Raw genomic sequence first — 26,861 nt, 5'->3', positions numbered from 1 at the left:
ACTAAAAATAAAAACCAATAAAGACAGATAAAGGGTGATTCTTTTGAGGTTAGGATTTTCATGCATTAGTATTTGACAGATCACGTGGGATTTCAGACATGGTGTCAAAGAGAAAGATGCTCAGTATGCTTTGACATTTCATCATGAATAGACTTACTAACTAGCAACGCTTGCAAATCATTGAATTTTATTACCAAAATCAGTGGCAGAAAATCCGCTTTTTTATCGACAAATTTTGTTCAGCGATGAGGCTCATTTCTGGTTGAATGGCTACGTAAATAAGCAAAATTGCCGCATTTGGAGTGAAGAGCAACCAGAAGCCGTTCAAGAACTGCCCATGCATCCCGAAAAATGCACTGTTTGGTGTGGTTTGTACGCTGGTGGAATCATTGGACCGTATTTTTTCAAAGATGCTGTTGGACGCAACGTTACGGTGAATGGCGATCGCTATCGTTCGATGCTAACAAACTTTTTGTTGCCAAAAATGGAAGAACTGAACTTGGTTGACATGTGGTTTCAACAAGATGGCGCTACATGCCACACAGCTCGCGATTCTATGGCCATTTTGAGGGAAAACTTCGGAGAACAATTCATCTCAAGAAATGGACCGGTAAGTTGGCCACCAAGATCATGCGATTTGACGCCTTTAGACTATTTTTTGTGGGGCTACGTCAAGTCTAAAGTCTACAGAAATAAGCCAGCAACTATTGCAGCTTTGGAAGACAACATTTCCGAAGAAATTCGGGCTATTCCGGCCGAAATGATCGAAAAAGTTGCCCAAAATTGGACTTTCCGAATGGACCACCTAAGACGCAGCCGCGGTCAACATTTAAATGAAATTATCTTCAAAAAGTAAATGTCATGGACCAATCTAACGTTTCAAATAAAGAACCGATGAGATTTTGCAAATTTTATGCGTTTTTTTTAAAAAAAAAGTTATCAAGCTCTTAACAAATCACCCTTTATAATAAGGAGAAACTTCAAACAATTTTTTTTTAATTATATACAATTGTTATATACAGTATACACAAGATGTTTGTTGAGTAATATATATTTAATATATGTACATGGTAAAATATATAAGCGTGTAACGATATAGGTTTTCCCCGACATACTATGGTCAAAGTTAGAAATTTTTATCTTACAAAAAAAAAAAAATGGCATAACATACATGTATAATATGGCCAGAGTATTTTGAGGAGTTTTTTGAACACAGTGAATTACATCCAAAGAAACAATATTTTCCTCAGAAAAGAACATTTAGATAAACAAAATTACCTTTTATTAACATAATATTTTTATACCCTCCACCATAGGATGGGGGGTATATTAACTTTGTCATTCCGTTTGTAAGACATAGGAGTATTGCTCTAAAACCCCATAATGTATATATATTCTGGGTCGTGGTGAAATTCTGAGTCGAGCTAAGCATGTCCGTCCGTCCGTCTGTTGAAATCACGCTAACTTCCGAACGAAACAAGCTATCGACTTGAAACTTGGCACAAGTAGTTGTTATTGATGTCGGTCGGATGGTATTGCAAATGGGCTATATCGGTTCACTTTTACGTATAGCCCCCATATAAAACGATCCCCAGATTTGGCTTTCGGAGCCTACAAGAGAGGCAAATTTTATCAGATCCGGCTGAAATTTGGTACATGCTGTTGGTATATAGTCTCTAACAACCATGCACAAATTATATATAGCCCCCATATAAACCGATCCCCAGATTTGGCTTGCGGAGCCTCAAAGAGAAGCAAATTTTATCAGATCCGGCTGAAATTTGGTTCAGGGTGTTGGTATATGGTCTCTAACAGCCATGCGAAAATTGGTTCACATCGGTTTATAATTATATATAGCCCCTATATAAAACGATCCCCAGATTTGGCTTGCGGAGCCTCAAAGAAAAGCATATTTCATTCGATCTGGCTGAAATTTGGTACAGGGTGTTGGTATATGGTCTCTAACAACCATGCAAAAATTGGTCCACATCGGTCCATAACTATATATAGCCCCCATATAAACCGATCCCCAGATTTGATTTCCGGAGCCTCTTGAAGGAGCAAAATTCATCCGATCCGGTTGAAATTTGGTATACTTCGCTATTGTATGGCCGTTAACAACCATGGCAAAATTGGTCCGTATCGATCTATATTATATATAGCCCCCGAAATAAACCGATCCTCAATCACAGAAAAATCACGATTGCCACTGGAGCCAAAAATAATCTACCAAAATTTTATTGCCATAGAAAATTTTGCCAAAATTTTAGTTCTATAGAAAATTTTGTCAAAATTGTATGTCTTTAGGAAATTTTGTCAAAATTTTATTTCTATAGAAAATTTTGTTACAAATTTATTTCTATAGAAAATTTTGTTAAAATTTTATTTCTATAGAAAATTTTGTAAAATGTTTATTTCTATAGAAAATTTTTGTTAAAAATTTGTTGCTATAGAAAATTTAGTTAAAAATTTATTTCTACAGAAAATTTTGTCAAATTTTTATTTCTGTAGAAAATTTTGTCAGCATTTTATTTCTGTAGAAAATTTTGTTAAAATGTTATTTCTATAGAAAATTTATGAAGCATTTGATAGTTGGAGAGGAATATTTTGCAAAATTTTCTAAAACATCAAGAATTCTACCAATCTAGAAAACAGTAAAAAATCTGCCATTTTTGATAGACTCGTGTTCGAAATAGTATATAGCCCCAAATAAACCGAAAAATCACGATTGCCACTGTAGCCAAAAAAAATCTACCAAAATTTTATTGCCATTTTGTCAAAATTTTATATTTCTATAGAAAATTTTTCAAAATTTCATTTCTATAGAAAATTTTGTCAAAACTTTATGTCTTTAGGAAATTTTGTCAAAATTTTATTTCTATAGAAATTTTTTTCAAATTTTTATTTCTATAGAAAAATTTGTTAAAAATTTATTTCTATAGAAAATTTTGTCAAATTTTTATTTATATAGAAAATTTTGTCAGAATTTCATTTCTATACAAAAATTTTGTCACAATGTTATCTCTATTTATGAAGCATTTAATAGTTGGACAGGAATATTTTGCAAAATTTTCCAAAACAGCAAGAATTTTACCAACCTACAAAACAGTAAAAAATCAGCCATATTTCATAAACTCGTGTTCGAAATTGTATATAGCCCCCATATAAAGCGACTCCCATATTTCAATTCTGGCTCTATAATTACCGGACAGAAGTTTATCGGTTCGTAATTATTTCTTCCCTCTATATACGTTTTAAATCGACCTTTCTTTTGTCTACTATATATCCCGCATGTACTAACTTACAATTTAGAAGATGATGTTCAGAAGTTTTAAGATGCCTTGCCATAGGCCGCAACCCAAGTAATTTAATTGAGGATGACCGTCTTTAGTAGAAGTTTGTACGCAATCCATGGTGGAGGGTACATAAGATTCAGCCTGGCCTAACTGGCCGTATATACTTGTTTTGATATCAAATAAACCTGAATTAATGAGAAGCGTTGTTAATTTGTTCTCTTAAATATTTATTTTGATAATTTCTATGATTGTAAATCTTGTAATAAATAAATAATACTCCTATTGTACATTTTTTTAAAAATGATAAAAATAGAATAAACATCTATAACTCCCCATAAAAAAATTACAACGCACACATGCTAACGATTTCCATTTACAGAAAGCTAGCATCTATGCAAAAGTCGGGGTATGTAGATTTTTACTAAATCAATTCGTTTAAAGATGATAATATCCTTCTAATACTATTGGGTATCTATCTTAATAATGATCACAACAATGTAATTCATTTAACACCCCAAATTAAAAAATGTAGCGCACACATGCTAAAGGTTTTTATTTTTTGAAAGCTGAAAACTATATGAAAGAGAAGGTACATAAAGTTTTTCAATATCAATTCGGTTAAAGACGGTAATATCCATTTACTTCTATCGGGCTTCTATCGCAATAACGACAAAAATATATTAAATTACAAAAAATCGACGTATTAAAAATTTATAATGCACTCACGCTACAGATTTTTATTTCTCAAAAGCTGAGAAGTATGGGAATGTTATGGTATTTACAGTTTTTCAATATCAATTCATTTAAGGATGGCAATAAGTTCTACTTCTATCGGGCTTCGATCTTGATAATGACAAAAATTATTAAATTGCAAAAAATTGCCATTTTAAAAATTTATAATGCACTCACACTGCAGATTTCTATTTCTCAAAAGCTGAGAAGTATGGGAACGTTATGGTATTTACAGTTTTTCAATATCAATTCATTTAAAGATGGTAATATCCGTTTACTTCTATCGGACATCTATCTGATTAATGACAAAAACACATTAAATTGCAAAAAATCACCGTATTAAAAATTTATAATGCACTCACGCTACAGATTTTCAATTCAGTTAAAGACGGTAATATCATTTCACTTCTATCGGATAGCTGTCTCAATAATGACAAAAATATATTAAATTGCAAAAAATCGCCATATTAAAAATAGATTCAATTCTTTAACTCCTTATGAAAATGCACATATGCTAATGGTTGATATTTTTGGAACGCTAAGGACAATAGACAGCTAATAGTGTTAAGAGTTTTGTAATATCAATTCGCTTAATTGCTTAAATTCTACTCCTTTAACTAGGTTTGGAAATGCACACATGCTAATATTGGTCAGTTTTGGAACGCTAAGGACAATAGAGAGCTAATTGCGTTAAGAGATGTTCTATATCAATTCGCTTAATCTTTTAAATGCAAGTTCTTCCAAAATATTTAAAAATTTCCCAATCCCACAGTGTTTCGTTACACACTTATATACATCTATACACACACATATATACATAAGTAAATGTTGACTCTGAGATTTAATTAAGTTTAGCACAAACAAGTCAAACACATTTCGTTGCCTGCTAAACATTTTGATCAAGTCTCCTCAGTCTGTCTCCTAAAAGTAATGCTAGGGAATGCACAAGACCAGGTATCACAATCACAAGGCGCCTAAAGCTAAGTGTAGTATGCAAGAGCGGGAAAGAGTCAAAATCATCACTTACCTTTGGTAATGAGGCTAATACTTGTTGTTTAACATCCCACACTAATTTGTCGGAGGGAAATTGCAGGCATTTGTAGACATTCAGCTCTGGCACGTGGATGCGCACCAGAAGCCAACCATCCCGTGGCTCTGGCGGTGGTTCATCGTCAAATCCCGGCCCGGAACCACTGTCCATATTGGCCGGGTTTTGTTTGACTTTGGGTGTAGGTGGGTGATACGTCGTAATTTTGAATGTTTTTTATGGCAACTCGAGGGAGAGAAAAATACAAAATTTGCGTTTGTTAGCGGCAAACAGCGGGGCAGCGTAAAACGCCTTTGGATTATTCGAGTGGTTGTATAGTGTTGTAGGAGGTGATTATATTCTTCTGCAGTTTTTACTTCAATTATCGTTAACTGAATTAGGCTAAGCACTGTTGTGATTGACGGTGCTCTGATATTTGTTTATAAAAGAATTGTATTGAAGTGTGAAAAACTTCTTCACTTTAATTCTGTGTAATTTTAATTCAGTCGTTTAGTGTTTTTTTATTTAATTTTATTTTCTGTTCCTCTGTTCCAGTGAAATGTTTCTGTTCTCTTTTCGTGTAACAAAATTTTCATTCGTTGATTGTTTATAATTATCCACAATCATCTAAAGTCGATTTTGTTATGATTGGTGATTATTACAACACCAATGGATAGGTCTGGATTTCGGCACACTCGTTCATTTACTCCAATCATTTGTTTATTTAATAGCCGTTGCAGAAATGCATGCCATTTGTTTTCGTTTTGTAAACATTTTTTCGGCTTTCATCTTCCCGCAATCTTCTATATATCGAAGAGGATTTACACATTTAATTTTTTTACATCTGGAAATATATAAGCAAAAAAGTAGGAATTAGTAAAAGAATCCAATATTTTATTTCTAAAGGAAATTTTTACCAAAATGTTATTTCTATAAAAAAAAATATAAAAATTTTATTTCTACAGAAAATTTTTATCAAAATTGCATTTCTACAGAAAATTTTTATCAAAATTTTATTTCTATAGAAAATTTTGTCAAAATTTTATTTCTATAGAAAAAAAATTGGACTTTGCCCAAATAAATTTGACAAACATTCTTTTCCTCTGTTGGTTAAGCTACACTTGTAGTTTAGTCAATGCATGGTTTTAAGCTAAAATAAAAAAAACAACAACAAAATTTTATTTCTATTGAAAATTTTGTCAAAATTTCATTTCTACACAAAATTTTATTGCTGTAGAAACTTTTTTCAAAATTTTATTTCTTTAGAAAATTTTGTCAAAATTTTACTTTTATAGATAATTTTGTCAAAATTTTATTTCTATAGAAAATTTTGTCAACATTTTATTTCTATTGAAAAGTTTATTTCTATTGAAAATTTTGCCAACATTTTATTTCTATAAAAAATTTTATCAAAATTTTATTTCATTCGTTTTGTCTTGTTATTGTTGGTTTTGTTCTTTAAGCATTGTTGTTGTGTTGGCTGGGTTTATTTGAAAGAGGAAGCACGCTCAAAATAAACCCAGCCAACTGCGCTCAAATCGATGATTTGACAGTGGTATAGGAAAAGAGATATGTTTGTACGAATTTATTTCGGCATAAGCCGGCCGAACTGCCTAAATTTATTCTGACAATTGGTTGATAGTTTTGCTTCAAGTAGAGGATTCTGATGAGGAATGTGGTAATTCCGAAACGTGCGTCCATCCAACCATCTTGCAATCTATAGGGCTTTGCCCAAATAAATTTGACAAACATTCTTTTCCTCTGTTGGTTAAGCTACACTTGTAGTTAAGTCAATGCATGGTTTTAAGCTGAAATAAAAAAAAAACAACAACAAAATTTTATTTCTATAGAAAATGTTGTCAAAATTTTATTTCTATAGAAAAAAAAATTGTCAAAATTTTATTTCTACACAAAATTTTGTCAAAATTTTATTTCTATAGAATATTTTATACAAATTTTATTTCTATAGAAAATTTTATAAAGATTTTATTTCCATAGAAAATTTTGTCAAAATTTTATTTCTATAGAAAATTTTGTCAAATTTTATTTCTATAGAAAATTTTGTCAGAATTTTATTTCTATAGAATATTTTGTCAGAGCTTTACTTCTATAGAAAATGTTGTCAAAATTTCATTTCAATACAAAACATTTCAAAAATATTATTCCTATAGAAAATTTTGATAAAATTTTATTTCTATAGAAAATTTTGTCAAAATTTTATTTCTATAGAAAACTTTGTCAAAAATTTATTTCTATAGGAAATTTTGTCAAAATTTTATTTCCATAGAAAATTTTGTCAAAATTTTGCCAAATTTTAATTTCTATAAAAAATTTTGTTAAAATTTTATTTCTATAGAAAATTTTGTTAACATTTTATTTCTATATAAAATTTTGTCAACATTTTATTTCTATAGGAAATTTTAATTCTATAGGAAATTTTGTCAAAATTTTATTTCTACAGAAAATTTTATAAAAAATTTTATTTCCATAGAATATTTTGTCAAAATTTTATTTCTATAGACAATTTTGTTAGAGTTTTATTTCTATTGAAAATGTTTTCACAAATTTATTTCTATAGAAAATATTTCAAAAATAATATTCCTATAGAAAACTTTGCCAAAATTTTCTTTCTATAGAAAATTTTGTCAAAATTTTATTTCTATAGAAAATTTTGCCAAAATTTTATTTCTATAAAAAATTTTGTCAAAATTTTATTTCCATAGAAAATTTTGTCAAAATTTTTTTCTATAGAAAATTTTGTCAAAATTTTATTTCTATAGCAAATTTTGCCAAATTTTAATTTCTATAGAAAATTTTGTCAAAATTTTATTTCTACAGAAAATTTTGTCAACATTTTATTTCTACAGTAAATTTTGTCAAAATTTTTTTGTTATAGGAAATTTTCGCAAAATTTTATTTCTATAGAAAATTTTGTTTCTATAGAAAATTTTGTAAAAATTTTGCCAAATTTTAATTTCTATAGAAAATTTTGTCAAAATGTTATTTCTATAGAAAATTTTGTTAACATTTTGTTTCTATATAAAATTTTGTCAACATTTTATTTCTATAGAAAATTTTGTCAAAATTTTATTGGTGTAAAAATTTTTGTCAAAATTTTATTTCTGTTGAAAATTTTGGTAAAATTTAATTTCTATAGAAAATTTTACCAAAAATTCATTGCTATAGAAAAATTCAAATTTTTATTGTTGTAGAAAAATGTGTCAAAATTTTATTTCTATAGAAAATTTTGTCAAAATTTTATTACTATAGAAAATTTCCTCAAAATTTTATTTCTATAAAAAAATTTGTCAAAATTTTATTTCTATAGAAAATTTCCTGAAAATTTTATTTCTATAAATAATTTTGTCAAAATTTTATTTCCATTGAAAATTTTGTCAAAAATTTATTTCTATAGAAAATTTTGTCAAAATTTATTACTATAGACAATTTTGTCAAAATTTTAATTTCTATAGAAAATTTTGTCAAAATGCTATTTCTATAGAAAATTTTGTTAACATTTTGTTTCTATATAAAATTTTGTCAACAGTTTATTTCTAAAGAAAATTTTGTCAAAATTTTATTGCTGTAAAAATTTTTGTCAAAATTTTATTTCTGTTGAAAATTTGGGTAAAATTTCATGTCTATAGAAAATTTTATCAAAAATTCATTTCTATAGAAAATTTCAAAATTTTATTGTTGTAGAAAAATGTGTCAAAAGTTTATTTCTATAAAAAATGTTGTCAACATTTTTTTCTATAGAAAATTTTGTCAAAATTTTATTTCTATAGAAAATTTTGTCAAAACTTTATTTCTATTGAAAATGTTATTAAAATTTTGAAAATGTTGTTAAAATTTAATTTTGTCAAAATTTTATTTCTTAGAAAATTTTGCCAAATTTTAATTTCTATAGAAAATTTTGTTAAAATTTTATTTCTATAGAAAATTTTGCTAACATATTATTTCTATATAAAATTTTGTCAAAATTTTATTTCTATAGGAAATTTTTGTCAAAATTTTAATTCTATAGAAAATTTTGTCAACATTTTTTTCTATAGAAAAATTTGTCAAAATTTTATTTCTATAGAAAATTTTGTCAAAATTTTAATTCTATACAAAAAAAATTGTCAAAACTTTATTTCTATTGAAAATGTTATTAAAATTTTGAAAATGTTGTTAAAATTTAATTTGGTCAAAATTTTAATTCTATACAAAAAAATTGTCAAAACTTTATTTCTATTGAAAATGTTATTAAAATTTTGAAAATGTTGTTAAAATTTAATTTTGTCAAAATTTTAATTCTATACAAAAAAATTGTCAAAACTTTATTTCTATTGAAAATGTTATTAAAATTTTGAAAATGCTGTTAAAATTTAATTTTGTCAAAATTTTATTTCTATAGAAAATTTCCTCAAAATTTAATTTCTATAAAAAATGTTGTCAACATTTTATTTCTATTGAAAATGTTGTCAAAATTTTATTTCTATAGAAAATTTTGTCAAAATTTATTTCCATAGAAAATTTTGTAAAAATTTTATTTCTTAGGAAATTTTGTCAAAATTTTAATTCTATAGGAAATTTTGTCAACATTTTATTTCTATTGAAAATTTTGTCAAAAGTTTATTTCTATAGAAAATTTTGTCAAAATTTATTTCTATAGAAAATTTCAAAATTTTATTGTTGTAGAAAAATGTTTCAAAATTTTATTTCTATAGATAATTTGGTCAACATTTTTTTTATAGAAAATTTCCTCAAAATTTTATTTCTATAAAAAATTTTGTCAAAATTTTATTTCTATTAAAAATTTTGTCAAAATTTTATTTCTATAAAAAATGTTTTCCAAATTTAATTTCTATAGAAAAAATTGTGTCAGAATTTTATTTCTATAGAATATTATCTAAAAATTTTAATCCTATAGAAAATTTGTTCAAAATTTTATTATCAAGAAAATTTTGTCAAAATTTATGGCACTGTCATTTATGACTTTTCTGAGCACTATTTTTATACTCGTCCCGTTCTTGTTGAGCCGACCCTCTGCATCGTGCTTTGGTATGATTTCATGTTGTCGCAAAAAAATGAATTGTATGAAATACATATTTTTGTATTGATTAGTAAAGGAAAAATAATAAACTTAATTTTGATAACGCAATTTTGAAAATTTCTCATATACTTAAATAAATACCCTACATATTGCCTACCTAAATCATGTCATAGACCTCCACGTTAGCTTACAACTCACAGCTTTTTAAAATATCAGTGAATTCATGTCGATAAAAACAACCAGAAGATATACTCGTATTTTAAAAATTCCTAATTCACCAAAACTAGGTCATCATATCACAACCGCAATGTTGTCCCTATGGGTGTGCATGACTATAGCTGGCTAATGTAAATAATACTGAAATGGAAACAATTTCATTTCACCATGTCTAACATTTGACATATTTCGCGAATACTATTTGACAGTGTCATGGGAGGTAGAGTATACACAGAAAGACTGACACTCAAACAGGCGGACTAAGTAAGTGAGAATATTGGTTGTACTTCATACACTCTGGCAATGATGTGAAAATATATTGCAGGAAAAATTATGAAAAAAAATTGATGTCAAACCTTTGACAACAAATGAGTGAATGCAATAATTTGCCATTGCCTACTGAATGCTGTGGCGGCCGTAGTGATATAGTAACCCAAAAAGAAAAAAATAAATATCGCATCCATATGTCAGTGGAACACATAAAACGGTGGTATGGCGAGTGCTATTTGATTACAAAAACAAAAAATTAGTGGTTGCGCCTATTTTTACTCTCGCCACTAATAAAACATAAATAATTTGTAAAATGCGGACACAAAACAAAAACATTAAAAATATTTAAAAATGGTCAGAGCCGACTATATGTTGCCGCACATCCATCATGATGAATTAAAGGTGTCCATTTGTTTGAGGCGATTCCTTCCATTGAGTCAAAAGATGAAACTTTTTTTCGTCACGGTATCCCTATGTTGCTAGAACACAGAAAACATTATTTTTCATTTTAAACAATATTCCATTAAAAATTGAATTGGTTCTGCAAATGTTTTTAACTTTATTTTTTTATTATACCCATCGCCACACTGCGGAACAGTGCATGTGTTTGCAACACCCAGAAGGATAGATAGACACATGGTGTTTTTGACAATATTGCTCAGGGCTGAGCACGGTTACCACTCGTGCCAAGAATAATCTACCAAAATTTTAAGAAAATTTTACCGAAAATCTACCAAATTTACAAAATCTTATTTTGCTGTTTTTGATAGTATTTTTTTTTCGTTGATTTATTTTGTTTTATTCGATCTTTTTCAGTTTAAATAAAATTCTTTATTTTGGCAAGGTTGAGATCTATTTTTTTTCTATAGAAAATTTTGCCAAAATGTTATTTCTATAGAAAATTTTGACAAAATTTCATTTCAATAGAAAATTTTGCCAAAATTTTATTTTTGTAGAAAATTTTACCAAAATTTTGTTTCTATATAAAATGTTGCCATAATTTTATTTCTGTACAAAATTTAGACAAATACTATTTCTAAGGAAAATTGTGACAAAATTTTATAGAAAATTTTGCCAAAATTTTATTTCTATAATTTTGTTTTCCAAAATTTTATTTCTATAGACAATTTTTGTCAACATTTTATTTCTATCAAAAATTTTACCAAACTATTATACCTATACAAAATTTTGCCAAAATTTGTTTCTATAGAAGTTTTTTTTTTCAATTTTTTATTTCTATAGAAATTTTTGTCAAAATTTCATTTCTATAGAATATCTTTTGTCAAAATTTTATTTCTATAGAAAATTTGGCAAAAATTTTGCTGAAATTTTTTTTTAAATATTTTCAGTTTTAGATCAAATTTTATTTATATAGAAAATTTTGCAACAATTTTTTTTTTCTATTCAAGGTTTTCCCAAAATTTTTATCTATAGAAAATTTTGTCAAAATTTTATTTCTGTAGAAAATTTTGCCATAATTTTATTTCTATACAAAATTTAGCCAAATACTATTTCTATAAAAAATTGTGATAAAATTTTATTTCTACAAAATTTTATAGAAAATTTTGCCAAAATTTTATTCCTATAAAATTTTTTTCTCCAAAATTTTATTTCTATAGAAAATTTTGTCAAAATTTTATTTCTATCAAAAATTTTACCAAACTATTATACCTATAAAAAATTTTGCAAACATTTTTTTCTATAGAAGTTTTTTTTTCAAAATTTTTATTTCTATAGAACATTTTGTCAACATTTTGCTTCTATAGAATATTTTTTGTCAAAATGTTATTTCTATAGAAAATTTGGCAAAAATTTTGCTGAAATTATATTTTTATAAAATATTTTGCCAAAGTTTTATTTCTATACAAAATTTTGCCCAAATTTTATTTCTTTACAAAATTTTGTCAAAATCTTATTTCTTTAAAACATTTTGCCACAATTTTATTTCCTGTGAAAATTTTGACAAAATTTTGTTTCAATTGAAAATTTTGCAACAATTTTATTTCTATAGAAAATTTTGCCAAAATTTTATTTCTATACAAAATTGTCCCAAAATTTTATTCTATAGAAAAATACTATTTCTATAAAAAATTGTGACAAAATTTTCTATAGATTAAAATTTTGGGAAAATTTTGTATAGAAATAAAATGTTGGCTAAATTTTCTACAGAAATAACATTGTTGCAAAATTTTCAATCCAAACAAAATTTTGTCAAAATTTTCTATGGAAATAAAATTGTGGCAAAATGTTTTATAAAAATAGGATTTTGGCAAAAATTTTTAATAGAAATAAAACTTTGGCAAAATATTTTATAAAAATAAAATTTCGGCAAAATGTTTGATAAATTTTCTATAGAAATAAAATTTTTTGTTAAAATTTTTCCCAAAATGTTATTTCTATAGAAAATTTTTGCCAAAATCGTATTTCTATAGAATTTTTTTTTTCAAAATTTTATTGCTATAGAAAATTTTGCCATAATTTTATTTCTAAACAAAATTTTGCCAAAATTTTATTTCTAAACAAAATTTTGCCAAAATACTATTTCTATAAAAAATTGTGACACAATGTATAGAAAATTTTGCCAAAATTTTATTTCCATAAAAAATTTTACCAAAATATTATGCCTATAAAAAATTTTTGCCAAGTTTTTTTTGCCAATTTTTTTTTCAAATTTTATTTCTATAGAAAATTTTGTCAAAATTTTATTTCTATACAAATTTTTGCCAAAATTTTTTTTATTTCTGTACAAACTTTTGCCAAAATTTTATTTCAATAGAAAATTGTGCCGAAGCTTTATTTTTGCCAAATTTTCTATAGAAATAAAATTTTAACAAAAAAATTTTATTTCTGTAGAAAATTTTGTCAAAATTTTATTTCCATAAAAAAATTTTACCAAAATATTATGCCTATAAAAAAGTTTGCCAAAATCTTATTTCTATAGATTTTTTTTCTAATTTTTTTTCTAAAGATTTTTTTTTCAAAATTTCATATCTATAGAAAATTTTGCCATAATTTTATTTCTAAACAAAATTTTGCCATAATTTTATTTCTAAACAAAATTTTGCCAAAATACTATTTCTATAAAAAATTGTGACACAATTTTATAGAAAATTTTGCCGATAAAAATTTTTTCCAAAATTTTATTTCTATAGAAAATTTTGCCAAAATTAAATTTCCATAAAAAATTTTACCAAAACATTATGCCTATAAAAAATTTTTGCCAAAAATTTTTTTCCAATTTTTTTTTTCAAAATTTTTTCTATAGAATTTTATTTTTTTCAAAATTTTTTTCTAAAGAATTTTTTTTTTCAAATTTTATTTCTATAGAAAATTTTGTCAAAATGTTATTTCTATAGAAAATTTTGCCAATATTTTATTTCTATAGAAAATTTTGCCAATATTTTGTTTCTATACAAATTTTTGGCAAAATTTTATTTCTGTACAAATTGTTGCCAAAATAATATTTCTATAAAAAATTTTGCCCAAAATTTATTTCTATAGAAAATTTTGACAAAATTTTACTTTATTAATAAAATTTTGTCAAAATTTTATTTTTTCTACACAAAATTTTGCCAAAATTTTATTTCTAAAAAAAATTTGCCTAAATTTTATTTCTATCGAAAATTTTCCAAATATTTTATTTCTATACAAAATTTTGTCAAAATTTTATTTCTATAGAAAGTTTTGCCAAAATTTTATTTCTATAAAAAATTCTGTCAAAATCTTATTTCTATAGAAAGTTTTGCCAAACTGTTATTTCTTTAGAAAATCTGGCCAAACTATTATTTCTAAATAAAATGTTGTCAAAATTTTATTTGTATAGAAAATTTGCTGAAAATTTTATTTCTATAATAAAAAAATTAAATACCTCTTAATTGAACTGGAATTTATAGATTTTATAGAAAATTTTGCCGAAATTTTATTTCGATAAAAATTTTTTCCAAAATTTTATTTCTATAGAAAATTTTGCCAAAATTAAATTTCCATAAAAAATTTTACCAAAATATTATGCCTATAAAAAATTTTTGCCAAAATTTTTTTTTTTCAAAATTTTTTCTATAGAATTTTATTTTTTTTTTAATTTTTTTCTAAAGAATTTTTTTTTCAAATTTTATTTCTATAGAAAATTTTGTCAAAATGTTATTTCTATAGAAAATTTTGCCAATATTTTATTTCTATAGAAAATTTTGCCAATATTTTGTTTCTATACAAATTTTTGGCAAAATTTTATTTCTGTACAAATTTTTGCCAAAATAATATTTCTATAAAAAATTTTGCCCAAAATTTATTTCTATAGAAAATTTTGACAAAATTTTACTTTATTAATAAAATTTTGTCAAAATTTTATTTTTTCTACACAAAATTTTGCCAAAATTTTATTTCTAAAAAAATTGGCCTAAATTTTATTTCTATCGAAAATTTTCCAAATATTTTATTTCTATACAAAATTTTGTCAAAATTTTATTTCTATAGAAAGTTTTGCCAAAATTTTATTTCTATAAAAAATTCTGTCAAAATATTATTTCTATAGAAAGTTTTGCCAAACTGTTATTTCTTTAGAAAATCTGGCCAAACTATTATTTCTAAATAATATGTTGTCAAAATTTTATTTGTATAGATAATTTGCTGAAAATTTTATTTCTATAATAAAAAAATTAAATACCTCTTAATTGAACTGGAATATTTTGAAAAATCTACCAAAACATCAACAATTCTACCAAACAGTAAAAAAATCTATAATTTTTGGCCCTGAGTATATAGCCATGATATAGCCATGTCTGTCCGTCCATCCGTCTGTCTGTGAACACAGATCGCAGTTTTAGTCCAATTGACTTCTAATTTGCCACATGTTTCTGTTTTGGATTAGAACAGAACGCTACTGATTTTGAAAGAAATCGGTTCAGATTTAGATACAGCTCCCATATATATTTTTCGCCCTATATGGACTTATATGACCCCAGAAGCCAGAGTTTTACTCAGACTTGCTTGATTAAAGACATTTCAATTAAAAATTAATTTGATCACTAATTTCGTGATTGAAGACATAAAATATTTTTTTTTTTGAAAGATGGAAAAAAGAAGCGATGGCCAAAACTTCGATCAATCTACTACATTTTTTCGGAATTATTTTCAAACAATTCAATTTAATGGTGTAGGGTATATCAAATTGAAAACTGAAAATAAAATTTTGTTTTACTATTCGCCAAATATGTGTATAGGCAAATCTGTCCGTCCATCCTCATGTTTGGCAGCCTACTATCCCCGCCCTTCTTAATTTTTGATCGACATGTGGGTCAACCTAGGCGGCTTCGGCAACTACATAAATTGCAATGCATTTAACATGGTTTAATTACATGGTGCTTTGAACTCGTCGTCGTTAACAAATGTGGTGTTTTGGTGCGCTTGTTTTTGTTTTTTTTTTGTTTGTCCTCCATTTATGGCTGGCAAATTTATGTTATCGCAGTCGTTTTGGGGGGGTTAAATGTTAAAAGTTAAACATAACATGAGTACGATAAAGAAAATAAGAATAACAATAAGAACAACAACCACAACAACAACCACAACAACAACAACAAAAAACATAACAATTTAATAACTACTTTGGAAGTGGTGGAAAAATGCATGTCAAACTTATTTTAAAGGTCTCTTTGGGGGCGCAATGATGTGAATAATTAACACTGGCGGCTTTAGTAGTGTGGGCTGAGAATTTTTTCTTCAAAAATTCTGAATAATTAAATTTAACCGTTAGATAAAAGAATCAGAAAAGTTACCAAAAAAATATAAAAAAAAATATTATAAAGGCCTTAGGTCTAGATTGTATGCAAACAAAAAATTGTATTTCCTTTAGCTCGTGCACTGAAAGAAGAAATTTATTTTCTCAGGAACAAAATTTACAGACAAAAAAAAGTTGTTTTTGTACCTAAAAAAATATTCTTATAATCGTTAAATCACTCGCCATAATAGTCGGGTAAATTTGGTTAAAAAGAAAATACTTTGTAAGCTGGGGAAATTTCCAATGTTTAAAATTTCGTTCCGGAGAAAAGTTGCTTTTCTTTGTGTGCATAAATTGAAGAAACCAACTGTTCCTAAAATTATTAAATAATTCGTCATAAAGTCGGCTTTAGTAATGTGGATGCCAACAATTTCCATTGGGGGTCACATTGCGTATAATTGATATTAATACCAAATTATTTAAATTTTTTTATTATAATTATAATATAACAGCTTAGTGAGTAAGCAATGTTTGTTTCTTCCATTTATCGGTAATGTTTTCTAAAAGAAATTCCGTAAAATTGTGAATTGTAAACATTGATAACAAATAAATTGCGTTTTTGCATTACTGGTCTAGTGGATTGATTGCATATATTTCCAATGGGGTCCATATTGCGTATGATTGATATTAATTCATATTTTTTTTTAGATTTTGATTATTACTATAGTCTAATGAGTAAGCGATTATTTTTATACCCTCCACCATAGGATGGGGGGTATATTAACTTTGTCATTCCGTTTGTAACACATCGAAATATTGCTCTCAGTATATATATTCTGGGTCGTGGTGAAATTCTGAGTCGATCTAAGCATGTCCGTCCGTCCGTCTGTTGAAATCATGCTAACTTCCGAACGAAACAAGATAACGACTTGAAACTTGACAGAAGTAGTTGTTATTGATGTAGGTCGGATGGTATTGCAAATGGGCCATATTGGACCACTTTTACGTATTGCCCCCATATAAACGGGCCCCCAGATTTGGCTTGCGGAGACTCTAAGAGAAGCATATTCCAACCGATTTGGCTGAAATTTGGTACGTGGCGTACGTATATGGTGTCTAACAACCATGCAAAAATTAGTCCATGTACGTCCATAATTATATATAACCCCCATATAAACCGATCTCCAGATTTATCCTCCGGAGCCTCTTGGAGTAGCAAAATTCATCCGATCCGGTTAGTATTGGGTCTCTAACAACCATGCACAACTTGGTCCATATCGGTACATCATTATATATAGCCCCCATATAAATCGATCCCCAGATTTGACCTCCGGAACCTCTTGGAGGAACAAAATTAATCCGATTCGGTTGAAATTTGATACATTACGTTAGTATATGGCCGCTAACAGCCATGCAAAAATTGGTCCATATCGGTCTATAGTTATATATAGCCGATCGCCAATCACACAAAAATGGGTCCATATCGCCAAAAATGATCTACCAAAATTTTATTTCTATAGAAATTTTTGTCAAAATTTTATTTATATGGAAAATTTGGTCAAAATTTTATTTCTATAGAAATTTTTGACAAAACTTTTTTGCTATAGAAAATGTCAAAATTTTATTTCTACAGAAAATTTTGTCAAAATTTTATTTCTATAGAAATTTTTATCAAAACTTTATTTCTATAGAAAATTTTGTCAAAAATTTATTTCTATAGAAAATTTTGTCAAAATTTTATTTCTATAGAAAATTTTGTCAAAATTTTATTTCTATAGAAAATTTTATCAATTTTTTTTTATAGAAAATTTTGTCAAAGTTTTATTTCTATTGAAAATGTTGTCCAAATTTTATTTCTATAGAAATTTTTATCAAAACTTTATTTCTATAGAAAATGTTGTCAAAATTTTATTACCATAGAAAATTTTGTCAAAATTTTATTTCTATAGAAAATTTTGTCAAAATTTTATTTCTATAGAAATTTTTATCAAAACTTTTTTTTACAGAACTTTTTGTCAACTTTTTATTTCTATAGAAAGTTTTGTCGAAATTTTATTTCTGTAGAAAATTTTGTCAAAATTTTATTTCTATAGAAAATTTTTTCAAAATTTTATTTCTATAGAAATTTTATCAAAACTTTTTTTCTATAGAAAATTTTGTCAAGATTTTATTTCTACAGAATTTTTTATCAAAACTTTATTCCTATAGAAATTTTGATCAAAACTTTATTTCGATAGAAAATTTTGTCAAAATTTTATTTCTATAGAAAATTTTGTCAAAATTTTATTTCAATAGAAAATTTTGCCGAAATTTTTTTTATCAAAACTTTAGTCCTATAGAAAATTTTGTCAAAATTTTATTTCTATAGAAAATTTTGCCAAAATTTTATTTCTGCAGAAAATTTTGTCAAAATTTGATTTCCATAGAAATTTTTATCAAAACTTTATTTCTACAGAAAATTTTGTCAAAATTTTATTTCTATAGAAAATTTTGTCAAAATTGTATTTCTATAGAAATTTTTATCAAAACTTTATTTCTATAGAAAATTTTGTCGAAATTTTATTTCTATAGAAAATTTTATCAAAATTTTATTTTTATAGAAAATATTGTCAATATTTTATTTCTACAGAAAATTTTGTCAAAATTTTATTCCTATAGAAATTTCGATCAAAACTTTATTTCTATAGAAAATGTTGTCAAAATTGTATTTCTATAGAAAATGTTGTCAACATTTTATTTCTATAGAAAATGTTGTCAAAATTTTATGTCTTCAGGAAATTTTGTCAGAATATAATTTCTATACATTAATAGCTATTAATTTTCCTTCTATGGTTTAATGGTTAATGTTACAAGAAGTTTCGTAAAATTGAGAATTATAAACATTGATTGAAAAAAATCGCTAAGTTTGCATTACTTTTCTAGTGGAAAAAGGCAAATATTTCCAACGGAAACAGTGCGTATAATTAATATTAATTCAATTTTTTTAGATTTATATAGAATAGGCTAATGAGCAAGCTATAATTGTGTCTTCTAATGATCGGTTAGTTTGCATTATTTCCTAGAGGAAAAAGGCAAATATGTGCAATGGTTGCCATATTGCGTATAATTGATATTAATTTCTATATATTATTATTAGTATTATAATTACATAATAACTTAATGAATAAGCCATTAATTTTTCTTCTGTATATTATTTTTCATTACTTTTCTTGTGGTAAATATTTATAATGAGGGCCACAGTGCATATAAATGATACTAATTCCCAAATATTTTAGATTTTTATTGTTATTATAATATATTAGCCTAAAGAGTAAGCTATTATTTTTCCTCCTACGAATCGAAGGTTAATTTCACAAAAAAAAAAAAAAAAAAAATTAATGAAAAAAGGCAATGATTTCTACTGGACACCAGAGTGCTTATAATTGATAATAATTCCTATGCAGAAAAAAAAATCACAACAATTTTTCCAATTTTTTTTTAATTGAGTTTTAAAAATTAAAAAAAAAATTAATTGAAACAAAAACCAATCACAAAAATTAATAGTATCAATTATTTTTTTAATTGACCTTCAATTATTTTTTTAATTGACATTCAATTAATTTTTTAATTAATACTATCATTTCTGTGTTTGAAGACATTTCAATTAAAAAATTAATTGGATCAATTAATTTCGTGTTTGAATCAGAAAATGTTTTTTGTGTGTAAATATTTTAGATTTTTATTATTATTACTATACAATAGCTTAAAAAGTAAGCTATTAATATGTCGTCTTTTTATCGAAAGATAATTTTACATTGTGAATTGCAAAAAATCTCTTATTTTTCGTTAGTTTTTTTTTTTGCGAAAATGGCAAATATTTCCAATGGGGCCGTATGATTGATATTAATTTCTATTTTTTAGAATTTCATTATTATCACTATATCATAGCCTTATGAATAAGCTATTATTATTTCTTCTATGGATCGTTGGTTAATTTTACTAAAAATTGATGGAAGAATGAAATCGCTTAGTTTGCATTACTTTTCTTGTGGAGAGCGGCAAATATTTCCAATGGGGGCTACATTGCGTATAATTTATATTAATTCCTATATATTTTCATTATTATTATAATCATTAAGAAATGAGTAAGTTTTTAATTTTACTTCTTTTTATGATAATTAATTTTACAAGAAAAAATCCTTTATTTTCTCATTACTTTTTTTTAGTGGAAAAAGGCAAACATTTCCAATGGAGAGGCCTCATTGATATTAATTCATAATTTTTTACCTTGTGAAAAAAGGCAAAAAGTTGGTTTTATTCAATCAATAAAAATAGATAAAAATATACTGTAAACGTGTAACTAAAAATTGTTTTATTTAATCGTTAATGCCTAATTATTTGCAATTATTATGATTACTATATATTACCTCAATGAGCAAAGAGGTCGCTGATTAATTAAACAAACAAGATGAGTATTCTTTTCATACTGATTTATTCACAAAAATGTTCTTTCTTTCCTGAGCATCCGACCAACTGATCGTAGCGCACAATTATCCCTTATCTACTTTGTCAAATTAAGATCCCAAGTACACACACATCACACATGCCCCCTTATCAGCCAGTGTAAGGATTTTCTTGCGATCCTAAGTAAACAAATGTGTCCCTAATCCCCATTTAATGATAGGGACCAATTCTAAGATATTTTTATTGTTGCCGTTACAAGATGTTGTTTTCGCATTCATGTTCAAAAGATATTTACTTTGAACATCGGTCGATGGTTAACTTTAGAAGAAGTTTGGTAAAATTGTGAATTATAAACATTGATTTCACTAAAAATCATTTATTTTACATTACTTTTCTAGTGGATGGTAAATACTTCCAATGGGGACCACATTACGTATAACTGATATTAATTCCCAAACATTTTAAGTCTTATGCATTGTTATATATATTTTGTTTTATCAAAATTAATATCAATTATACGTAATGATGACTAGATTACGTATAATTGATATTAATTCCCAAACATTTTAAGTATTATGCATTTTTATATATTTTTTATCAAAATTAATATCAATTATACGTAATGGTGACCACATTACGTATAATTGATATTAATTCCCAAATATTTTAGGTTTTATGCATTTTTATATATTTTTTTTTATCAAAATTAATATTAATAAATAATATTATTATATAAATTATATATCTTTGGCATTATCAATAATTCTACTCTGTTTGGAAAAATTCATAAAAAATGCACTCTTATAATTCCAAATAAATCAATTTAATTTGCACACCAAATAAGACACTCCTATGTTTTCCATTTAACCTATGCACATATCTTTGATTTATGTGCAATTAATGGATATTCTGTCCACACCATAAATTATGCAAATAATTAGCTATAATGGCTGTTAAAATTTTTATGAACTAACCAATCCATATATATCTTGCCACTGAAATGACATCAGTAATAGTAAAAGCAAATTATATGAATTTAGAGCTGTTCCATTTATATATATTTTTTAAAATTTTTTTTTAATAATATCAATTATACGCAATGCTGCACTTATCAAAGAATTGTATCTTTTGGACAATGTCCATAGCTCCTTGGCATTTAATCGTTGGTTAATGTATACGCTTTTTTTTTGGTTTTACTTTATTTGTTTTTTTTGTGCAAAATTATTTATTTTTTTTATTTTTTTATTTTTTTTCTTTTATATTATTTTTATTTACTATTTTGCATTATTTCTTTATAATATTCCAGTAATGACAAGAAATAAAAAACCAAATATTTCCATGGGGGGCCATCTTGCGTATAATTGATATTTATTTTTAAATGCCCTATGTTTTATTTTATTTATTTATTCATTTATTCTCCGCTTCTTAAACTTTAAGTAATATTATTAAATTATATTATCATCACATTTAAAAAGTAATTGTAATTATTACTACATTCCCAAAAAAAAAAACACAAAATACTAATGTATTAAATTTAATTAAATCAATATTTAGAAATATATGCATACTTTTTTGTATTATGCACTATGAAAAACTAGCATGTCCATATCATAAATCATGCAGATTATTAGCAATAATACTAAAAAATATTTTTATATTGCAACATATCTATACACAGAAAAACAAAATTCACGAAATTTTTTTCAATTAAAGCCATAATTGAGTTGTAAAAAATATTCAATTGACCATTTAATTGATTCAACAAATATTTTAATTGAAACAAAAGATCAAATACAAAAATTAATATATCAATTATTTTTTTAATTTCTGTGATTGAAGACATTTCAATTAAAAATTATTTGGATAAATTAGTTTCGTGATTGATGACAAAAAATAAAACATTTTAATGTACATTCGGTTAAATATTTTATTTTAATAAATTATATTAAAAAAAATAATATCAATTATACGCAATGCGGGTCCAATGGAAAAACTGTCTTTTCTGACCACTGGCCATACTTATTTGGTCTTTGATGGCTTGTTTAGGTATAAAAATGGTTTTGAAATTTTCTGAATTTAATGTTTCTCTTTAAATGAAATTCCTTCAATTTACTGTTTTGTATTTTTTAAGCAATTATTTAGTAATGGAAATGTAATAATAAAGCCAACGTCTCCGTAGTGACCATCTGGCGTATAATTGATATTAATTTCCACATACTCTTGGTTTTGTGTACATTTCCTACAATTCAATCACTTTATTTAATATTAATAAATTAAATTATCACCACACTCTTAGGTATATAGTAATGTAATAAATTTAATTAAATCAATATTTTGTAATATATGATCCTATTCTTATATTTTTATACCCTCCACCATAGGATGGGGGTATATTAACTTTGTCATTCCGTTTGTAACACATCGAAATATTGCTCTAAGACCCCATAAAGTATATATATTCTGGGTCGTGGTGAAATTCTGAGTCGATCTGAGCATGTCCGTCCGTCCGTCTGTTGAAATCACGCTAACTTCCGAACGAAACAAGCTATCGACTTGAAACTTGGCACAAGTAGTTGTTATTGATGTAGGTCGGATGGTATTGCAAATGGGCCATATCGGTCCACTTTTACGTATAGCCCCCATATAAACGGACCCTCAAATTTGGCTTGCGATTGCTCTAAGAGAAGCAAATTTGATCCGATCCGGCTGAAATTTGGTACATGGTGTTAGTATATGGTCTCTAACAACCATGCAAAAATTGGTCCATATCGGTCTACTTTTACGTAGAGCCCCCATATAAACGGACCCCCAAATTTGGCTTGCGATTGCTCTAAGAGAAGCAAATTTCATCCGATCCGGCTGAAATTTGGTACATGGTGTTAGTGTATGGTCTCTAACAACCAAGCCAAAATTCGTCCATATCGGTCCACTTTTACGTATAGCCCCCATATAAACGGACCCCCAAATTTGGCTTGCGATTGCTCTAAGAGAAGCAAATTTCATCCGACCCGGCTGAAATTTGGTTCATGGTGTTAGTGTATGGTCTCTAACAACCAAGCAAAAATTGGTCCATATCGGTCCACTTTTACGTATAGCCCCCATATAAACGGACCCCTAAATTTGGCTTGCGATTGCTCTAAGAGAAGCAAATTTCATCCGACCCTGCTGAAATTTGGTTCATGGTGTTAGTATATGGTCTGTAACAATTATATATAGCCCCCATATAAATCGATTCCCAGATTTGTCCTCCGGAGCCTCTCGTTGGAGCAAAATTCATCCGATCCGGTTGAAATTTGCAACGTGGTGTTAGTATAAGGCCGCTAATATCCATGCCAAAATTGGTCCATATCTGTCTATAGTTATATATAGCTGATCCCCAATCACACAAAAATTGGTCCATATCGGTTCATATTCATGGTTGCCACTCGAGCCAAAAATAATCTACCAAAATTTAATTTTTATGGAAAACATTGTCAAAATTTTATTTCTATAGAAAATTTTGTCAAAATTTTATTTCTATAGAAAATTTTGTCAAAATTTTATTTCTATAGAAAATTTTGTCAAAAGTTTATTTTTATAGAAAATTTTTTCAAATTTTATTTCTATAGAACATTTTTTTCAAATTTTACTTCTATAGAAAATGTTATCAAAATTTTATTTTGTCAAAATTTTATTTCTATAGAAACTTTAAACTTAATTATATACATATTTAATCGGCCTTTTTTAGTTTAATATATACTACGTATGGACCACCTTGTAATTTAGAAGACGGTGTTAGTAAGTTTTAAGATACCTTGCCATCGGCAAGTGTTACCGCAACCCAAGTAATTCGATTGTGGATGACAGTCTTCAGTAGAAGTTTCTACGCAATCCATAGTGGAGGGTACATAAGCTTCGGCCTGGCCGAACTTACGGCCGTATATACTTGTTTCAATTGACATATGCCTATTTTTACGTATAATGTAGAATGAGACGCTAGCATGCCCATACCATAAATCATGGAAATGATTAGCAATAATGATAATATATAATTATATATAAATTATGATATCTGTATTTGAATACATATCTAAATTTATTATTTAAATACAAATTTAATATTTTCTTTTTTAAGAAATTCTATTAAAAATTAATATCAATTATACGCAATGCTGGCCCAATGGAAGAATTGTCTTTTCTGGCCATAAATCTCTCATCTATGACCGCTGGTTAATTATATGTTTTTTTTTTTGTTTTACATATTCTGAATTGAATGTTTTCTCTTTAAGTGTAAAATGAAATTCTTTTAATTTGCATTTATTTGCAAACAATTATTTCGTAATGAAAAGTATAATAAGCCCAACATTTCCAAGGGTACCCTGTTGCGTATAATTGATATTAATTTCTAAATAGCTTAGGTTTTACATATAATTAAATTATCATCACACTTAAAGAGATATTGTAAATATGACCACATTTTCACAAAAACGCATGAAAAAAATGTAATAAATTTAATTAAATAAATTTTACGTAGAATAGAAGGGATATTCCCATACACATATTTCTTTGTATAATGTACAATGAAAAGCTAGGATGTCCATACCATAAATCATGCAGATAATTAGCAAAAAGGGTATTGAAAATTTTAATATGAAAATATATATTTATTGGACATTGAAATGTGCATTTGTGTTTAATATTTTTTGTTCTTAAATAGATTCTATTAACCCTTTCACTACCGAAATAAACCTAATGTTAAAAACTTTTATTTTTCTTCTGTTTTTACTTGTACTAACAGCATGTAGAACAAAAATTGTCATATTGAAAACCTACCTCAATTACTTCAAGAGCTATATGAGCTTGTTCTGAAAACTTGATTCTTGAATTGTGACCCAATGGCCTTACGAAAATAAGCGCTATTTGGCCTATAATATCTTTCAAAGTGTGAGAAAAAATACAAAAAAGAACCCGAAAAAGTATCAGTTATAGTTTTTGTATAAATGCCCACTTACTACAAACATACAGCAGAAAAATTGTCGCAGATTTTCATATTTTTCGTTTATTGATAAAGAAGTTTATAAAAATTCATTTTATTGCTCATCAATATGGAAAATATTTATAGCTTATTTAGATTAAAGTCTGTACTTTAAAATAAAATCGAGAAATAAATCGAAACTAAGTGGGAAAATAGAATTTGGTGTCTTTTTCGAATGTCCCTCTAAGTGGACATCGGTAGTGAAAGGGTTAAAATATTTATATCAATTATACGCAATGCTGGCCAAATGGAAGAAGTGTCTTTTCTGACCACTGGCCATAATTTCTTTGTTTTGGATCGCTTGTCTGGGATATTCCCATAAGCTAAGTATGTACCATAAATCATGCAGATAATTGACAATAATGGTATTGAATATTTTTATATGAAAATATATATTTATTGGACATTTAAATGTGCATTTTTGTTTAATCATTTCTGTTCTTAAATAAATTTTATTTAAAAATTAATATCAATTATACGCAATGTTGGCCAAATGGAAGAAGTGTCTTCCATAATTCGTTGGTCTTGGATCGCTTGTTTAAGTATGGAAAAGTGGTCCATGTGGACTATATTGTGTATAATTGATATTAATTTCTAAGTAGTTCACTTTATTTAAAATTAATTAATTTTTTTATATCTAATTTTTTTTAGTTTAATTTTTTCCCCTTTAAAAGTAAAATGATATTCCTTTAATTTACTATTTGGTATTTTATCAAGCACTTATTTAGTAATGGAAAAATGGTCCATGTGGACTACATTGCGTATAATTGATATTAATTTCTAATTAGCTCAATTTATTTAAAATTAATTAAATTACAATTAAATTATCATCACAATAAAATAAAATTGTAAATAATACAATAGCTTTTCACAAAAAGCCACAAAATACTAATTGATTAAATTTAATTAAATCCTTATTTCCTAGAATAAAATAATATTTCCATAATTTTTTCTTAATTGCCATTAACATACTTCTTAGCTTAATGTACAAAGACAAGCTCGAATTCCCATACCAAAAATTATGCATATAATTAGAAATAATGTTATTTAATATTTTTATATGGAAACATATCTAGTTGATATTTAAATATGTGTTTGGTTTACTATTTTTT

General features: G+C 26.1%; 1 protein-coding gene across 6 annotated transcripts in view; it reads right to left on the bottom strand.

The window, feature by feature from the left end:
* Positions 1-26,861, bottom strand: part of Prosap (SH3 and multiple ankyrin repeat domains prosap) — a 579,703-nt gene that overhangs the window by 208,900 nt on the left and 343,942 nt on the right. For all 6 annotated transcript variants that reach the window (XM_075313696.1, XM_075313695.1, XM_075313697.1 and 3 more), the window contains one exon: positions 5,056-5,899. In XM_075313696.1, the coding sequence (XP_075169811.1) occupies positions 5,056-5,229 (174 nt within the window). In that variant the 5' untranslated portion in view covers positions 5,230-5,899. The remainder of the gene's footprint in view (positions 1-5,055; positions 5,900-26,861) is intronic.

The sequence above is a fragment of the Haematobia irritans genome, chromosome 5, assembly GCF_050003625.1.
Source record: "Haematobia irritans isolate KBUSLIRL chromosome 5, ASM5000362v1, whole genome shotgun sequence".
In the NCBI taxonomy this organism is placed as follows: domain Eukaryota; kingdom Metazoa; phylum Arthropoda; class Insecta; order Diptera; family Muscidae; genus Haematobia; species Haematobia irritans.
The sequence above is the reverse complement of the archived record's forward strand: the minus strand, read 5'-3'. Positions and strand labels throughout refer to the sequence as shown.